The 6432-nt window shown below is 41.9% G+C and overlaps 1 protein-coding gene across 5 annotated transcripts in view; it reads right to left on the bottom strand.

Moving 5' to 3' along the window:
* Positions 1 to 280: 280 nt before the first annotated feature.
* The window catches only part of LOC137504293 (hematopoietic prostaglandin D synthase-like), a 277276-nt gene continuing 271124 nt past the window's right edge, over positions 281 to 6432 (bottom strand). For 4 of the 5 annotated variants that reach the window (XM_068232531.1, XM_068232521.1, XM_068232510.1 and 1 more), the window contains 2 exons: positions 5358 to 5450; positions 281 to 2989 (listed from right to left, as the gene is read on the bottom strand). In XM_068232531.1, coding sequence (XP_068088632.1) covers positions 2825 to 2989; positions 5358 to 5450 — 258 coding nt within the window. In that variant the 3' untranslated portion in view covers positions 281 to 2824. The remainder of the gene's footprint in view (positions 2990 to 5357; positions 5451 to 6432) is intronic. The other variant, XM_068232541.1, reaches the window with a different exon arrangement.

The following is a 6432-nucleotide window of genomic DNA, read 5'->3' as shown; positions in this document are numbered from 1 at the left end:
AGGACCTGAGGATCTCAATAGGAAAATATGCATTTATCAGGACAGCTGGATAGTACTAGTTACAAGTTCTTTTCAAACACAATAGCAAAAGACATAAGAACAGCATTCCAAAATTGTACATTATGACGACACAGCAGGCTATGCACACATGTGTACAGTATGTTGTATGTGGTGCTTACGCAACAGTTATTAGCTTTGTGTCTCTTTTGTCTTATTAATTTACAGTATGTACTTTTTTGTAAGAGAATAGAGAAAAATTCAATGCAAAATAAGACAGAACTGCAATTCTCTATATTTTTATTTTATTTTCATATTCTCTATATTTTTTTTAATATCTATATTTTGTAGCAAACATGAACTATTATGTATGTATTTTTATCAAAATGTCAACATATTACAAAGCTCTATAGATGAATAAGCGGTGTAGTTTACAAATGCATACCTCATAACTTTATGAGATAAGAAAGAGGGACACCTAAGCCACACCCCTAACCACCTCCCCGTCAAACATACCATAAATATTTCATAAGAAAAATAGGTTGTTTTATAATTCAACCACACAGGTCCTTTCTATCCTTGTTTATTTTCCTTCATATTAGCATTTCAATATATGAAATATATCAATTTAAAGAGACTGTAACAAAAAAAAGTGCCCCTGTGGGGTACTTACCTCGGGGAACAGGGGGGGGGGGGGAAGCCTCTGGATCCTATCAAGGCTTCCTCCTCTGTCCCACGGTGGTCTCACTGGGCCCCTCCGAAGCCACAGCCGACAATTTGTCAAGCTGTGGCGCAGGAGCAGTAGCACCTGCAATATTTACCGTCCCAGACTCCAGCGCAGGCACAGTAGCGGCTCTTAGCTCGGGAACTGGCCTGCGCAGTAGAGTGGACCTGACTGGGAATGGCTATTACTGCCTGATCCTGAGCCGAGAGCCACTACTGCGTCTGCGCAGGAGTTGGGAAGGTAAATATTTACATGGACTACGTTCGGAGGGGCCCTGCAAGACCATCGGGGGACGGAGGACAGGGGAAGCCTCTGTACTATCCAAAGCATTCCCCCTTCCAAGGTAAGTACACCCCCCAGGGGCAATTTTTATGTTACAGGTTTTCTTTCAAGGATGGGAATCGAATTTAAAGTCAATTAAACACATTTATCGGAAGATAAAATACGTACATTTACATAGATATGTACATCAGTCCTGAAAACAGGACAAATGAGGAAGAAAACAGGGACAGGGTTCCCAAAGAGGGACTGACAGTTGGGAGACTGGCAAGAAGAGCAAGCTGCCCAGTGAAGTAGGCAATCGAAGATGGAGAAATATAGGATACAGTAGGTAAGGAGATAAAAACATCTGGAACAATTTCCACATGTTAAATGTGGGGTAAATAATTTCAGGATGAGGGAGAGACTTACACTAAAAAGGTGTAGCCCAGAGGAAGTCATGGGGCGACCGGTAAACTACATTTTTTGCAGGCTTTTGGGGGGGGGGGGGGGGGGGTTCGGGTTGCAGCAGAGTTCGGTGCCCGGCAGCAATAATGCCCGATAATTATCGTCTTTTGCAAATGTTGGGTTTTAGAAAGGGGGTTTGTGCGACAGGGACTTTTAGGGTCACGCATCAGGAGGCATGTTTGTGCAGAGGTGATTAGGGTTAGGCACCAGGAAGGGTGTTTGTGCAAAGGTGGTTAGGGTTAGGCACCAGGAAGGGCGTTTGTGCAGAGGTGGTTAGGGTTAGGCACCAGGAAGGGCGTTTGTGCAGAGGTGGTTAGGGTTAGGCACCAGGAAGGGCGTTTGTGCAGAGGTGGTTAGGGTTAGGCATCAGGAAGCATGTTTTTGCAGAGGTGGTTAGGGTTAGGCACCAGGAGGGTGTTTGTGCAGAGGTGGTTAGGGTTAGGCATCAGGAAGGGTGTTTGTGCAGAGGTGGTTAGGGTTAGGCATCAGGAAGGGTGTTTGTGTGGAGGAGGGGGGGGTTAGGCATCAGGAAGGGTGTTTGTGTGGAGGAGGGAGGGGAGGTTAGGCTTAGGAATAATTCTCTAATATTTGCAATTACAAGCCACACTCTGTATTTTAAACTATAACACAAGCAGAGCTTATGACCCTTGGAACTTCCCAGGAGTAAAAATATTATCTAAATCTGTCCCTGGCTGTTTCATTGATGTATAAATGCTCCAGAAAGCAACCTTGGTCTTGTAACTCAGAGAAGCTCTTTTGCATAGATAACAACTGAAGTTTCTTAACTCTTCCTGTACTGGAAACAATATATGTGCTGCTGATGTTCTACTTCTTAGTGGTACTACACATACAAATCATTATATCATACGTTTATTTTCACTTCAGATTCCTTTTAATTTCTAAATGCTTACCTGGACTGAAGGTGCCCATCAACAGTACAATTTTTAATGAAAGATCCTATTTTCAATCAAAGTATTCAGATCGTATTGTATGAAAACAAAGAAGTTGATGGGCCCATTAAATCCTGAATGACCACATTTTTTAAAGAACTAGTAGATTGGCATGAGGATATTTAACATATAAACTGGTTTTGATAGCAAAAATATATTGGATCCTGTAATGCTATGGATTGATTAAATACAATCTTTTCGTTCTACCTAAATGATCTGATTGAAAATATGATTGTTCTCTAAAAATTACACCATTAATAGGCACAGCTACAAATGAACACAGTTCCACTCTATATCTCTGTTCAGTAGTTCTTGCCATACACCTGCAGCTTATTAAGTAGTAGTTCATAAAGAAACTATTTACATTGGCAATGTATGAATCGATTAGATTGGTTTAGTTCAACCATTCAGGAAGTAAAAGATAATTTTAGCGCCATGCTGGTGTGCGTCTCTCTATCCAGGCTGCAATCTCTGGAACTTCTTTCACTCTTTTCTGCAGAGCCGACAGCTTTGGGTAGCCTTTTGCAAACTCAGGAACATAAAACTTTATGCTATCACCACAGATATCCCAGAAAAAATCAGCCCATGTCACCTGCAGGGGAAACAGACCTCGATAAGTGTAAGTACTGAAATTCACGCACCAGGAAAAAAAAAACGTTACACAGAAATCTTGGAGGTCTAAACCTGGGCATGCATAATTACAGGTTTACATGAATAGGAAACTAATCATAGGAAACATTCAAGATACTCTGCCAACAAAATAAAGTGTAAATAAAAACTAATTTTTGATCAGCTGTTGTAAGAAATGACTGCCTTAAGCAAGTATTTCAAAGAGGAATTTCTTCATTATTAAACCACCATCAACTGCCATTGGTGCAGCAGAAGTATTTTCTCAGTTTAAAGTAATTAAACATTCTCTTTCCATTTCGATCTTCAGCCAGCTAAGAATTCCCAAAATGGACAGAAGATCAAATTGGCCTTCTTGTAAATGCTGCCAACAATACTCTGTGTATTTTATTTGGCGAAATGTTTTTTTTATTTTTTTACTTTAGCTTTTAATAGCATCCTCAGTTTCCCCTTAAGCTGAGTACTCACCACACGATGGGTCCAGCGACGTCCCCTTGACGACGAGTCTTCAGGGATTCCTATTCCTGCTTGCGACGTTACATGACTGGTGCGAACGGGAAGTCAAGCGATCGCTGTACTTTGCGTGGCGTTTTTGGGGTCTTAAAGATCTTAAAAATCGCGTGCCTGTACCCACGTCACAAGATTGAGGAAAAGACCGCTCATCGATTAAAAAAATCGCCGGTCATCGGGAAAATTGAATGGTGAGTACTTAGACCTGCTTTAAAGTGACTCTGTGGTGTGTCACAGTTTCATTATCTGATAGTATGGCTGCATAGTATACAGTCATGCTCAGAGGCATAACTTCAGATGATGGGGCCCCCTCTGAAAAATTTTTATGGGGCATGCTTCTCCCACCGCAGTTGATAATCTAATCTTCTAAAACCCAACTGGGATGAGGGCCTAGACTTCTTCATTCCATTCTCCACCAGGTGCTCCCCTGGACGCACTGCTCACCCTCCCTTTGACAGACCCACAGATCAGAGTGACGATAGTACTTGGCCTTACCTCTTTCAGGGTCGGGTCTCTCCTGTACTCCTGCTGCAGCTACTAGGTCTCTTCTGCTTTGCTATTGGTCTGGGTTTTTTCCTTAACATCACATGACTTCATATGATGTGCTGAGAACGAGTCCTTCTCTAAACTGCACACCCATTTGACTCAATGTATTTGGAATGTGAAAAGACACTGCCTTACCTTGCAAGCCCTCCAGAATCCCAAGGACTCGAGTGGTTCCGCAACTCCTAATAGCCTGTTTTACTACCTAACAGATAAATTGTCTCATCTTCACTATGCTTTGGGAGCTGAAAAGGCCAAGATTCAGAATATGCTAATAAATTGACCTATGTTTGGTAGTATTTATTTATTCAGTATATTACTGAAAGCTGCGAAGATCACATTTCTGTACCAACAGGGATATGTGAGGGAGCAGGCTGGTGTTGTACTTTGTTTTCTGGTTGAACTCGATGGACTTACAGTATGTCTTTATTTTAACCCAAATAACTATGTAACTATGTAACATCCGGGTTAAGGTCCCTCCCAGGCCCCTTTAAATGATGCTCAAAGTATGGGATATGTCACACAAACCTTTTATAGATCCACCACTAAAATAAACTCCACTGGGGCAACCAGAGTCTCTCTGAAGTATACAAATTGACCAATACACACTTTTGGTTAATTAAGGAAGTTAAATATGCATACCAAATTCTAGACTCAGGACAGTTAAGACACTTCCCGCAATTAACATCTGATTTTAACTTACGCAGTATTACACTTTAATTATCTTCAAGTATGTCATGCAGTATCCAGTTATTCCACCTGTCTTGGCTGACTCAAAAATGCAGAATGTCCTTCCTGACCCCCCTGCCCTCCCCCCCCCCAACCCCCCCCCCTGTATATTAATACTTTATGGCATCATTCTTATCCTGTGTGCTACTTGTAGAGCAAATGTATCTGGGCATGTAATGGTGAAATTACTGATGAGGAGTGTCTTCTCATCTCCTAGATGGGTAATTTAGCATTTATGCCATATTTAGGGCATATGTCACATTGTGTGTTAGCTAAATACAGAATGTGGTCTGACTTTTTAGGTTCCATTGCATTTTGTTCCTGCTTTATAGGGGAACACAATGCAAGCCCCCCCATGTGAACCCAGACTTATGCTATTATCACGTGGATTATTTCTGTGTCTAGCATCTCATGTATGTGATACTTTTGGTACTGAAACATCTTTAACTAATGAGGCTATGCACATTCTGTTTTAGGACCAGAGATCACTGGCAATTCTAATTTTAGACATGAGTGGGGCTAAATGACATTGTACAGAAAAAAGTACTTACATAGTCACCAGCAAACCAATTGTGTTCCCCCAACTGCTTTTCCAATCCAGACAAGTATATTTTACCATCTTTATCCAAATACTCCTCCATTTTCTACATAAGCAGATCACAAAATTATAAAGATAATGGCATTTTGGAAGTCATTTTAGTTTTCTTAAAATATCAGCAGTGTGAAAAACAGAAAACTGTCTTACTAAGCCAATGCCATTTAGTGCTTGGCTGAATTAAACAGCAATTTTTTTTGTCCAATCCATCTATCCACTAATCATGTACATTAGCCAAGGTATACCTAGAAGAATACCAGCTAGAATTTTACAATTGCAGGCCTGGCAGGATGACGCACATATGGCTTTTATAACCACATGGAGAAGGGTGTGTGATGTAGTAAATGCTTTTTTACACACTGTATAAATGGACAAGTAAATAGACAAGATGAAAATGCTGAGATGAACAATCTGTAAGCAGTAGAGGTGAGAGATGGGTGGAGTCAGGTGATCAGCTCAGAAATGAGAGCTGTTCACTGGCTGGGGAGTGCCCTCTCTGCTAGCAGCTGTTAGTTTTCTCAATGGATCCTGGGTCACATGACTGACTTTCTCTGGAATGGCTGCTTGAATTATAAATACTTTAGTTATGGTATAGTCCTTATTTATCTTCACTGCAAATATATGTTCTATATGTGTAATTCACATACCGAGGGGTGTTTCTAGCCTTTTAGCCACGCCAGACGAGAAGGCCTGTGTCACACTGCACCAGGGGTGCCTCTAGCCATTTTGTCACTCCAGGCGAGAAAACCTGTGCCCCCCCCCCCCCCGATAAAATCGCAGATAACGAATTTCCCACTCATCAAACACAGATGTGTAGCTGTGTAATCAAACACAGGTACCAAGTCCCCGCACATCAAACGCAGATACCACGTCCCCCGCACATTAACGCAGGTACCACGTCCCCCGCACATCAAACGCAGGTACCACGTCCCCCGCACATCAAACGCAGGTTCCACGTCCCCCGCACATCAAACGCAGGTACCACGTCCCCCGCACATCAAACGCAGGTACCACGTCCCCCCCAACATCAA

Source organism: Hyperolius riggenbachi, chromosome 1 (genome assembly GCF_040937935.1).
Source record: "Hyperolius riggenbachi isolate aHypRig1 chromosome 1, aHypRig1.pri, whole genome shotgun sequence".
NCBI classification, from domain to species: Eukaryota; Metazoa; Chordata; class Amphibia; order Anura; family Hyperoliidae; genus Hyperolius; species Hyperolius riggenbachi.
Note: the sequence above shows the minus strand (reverse complement) of the source record. Positions and strands in the feature narration are given on the sequence as shown.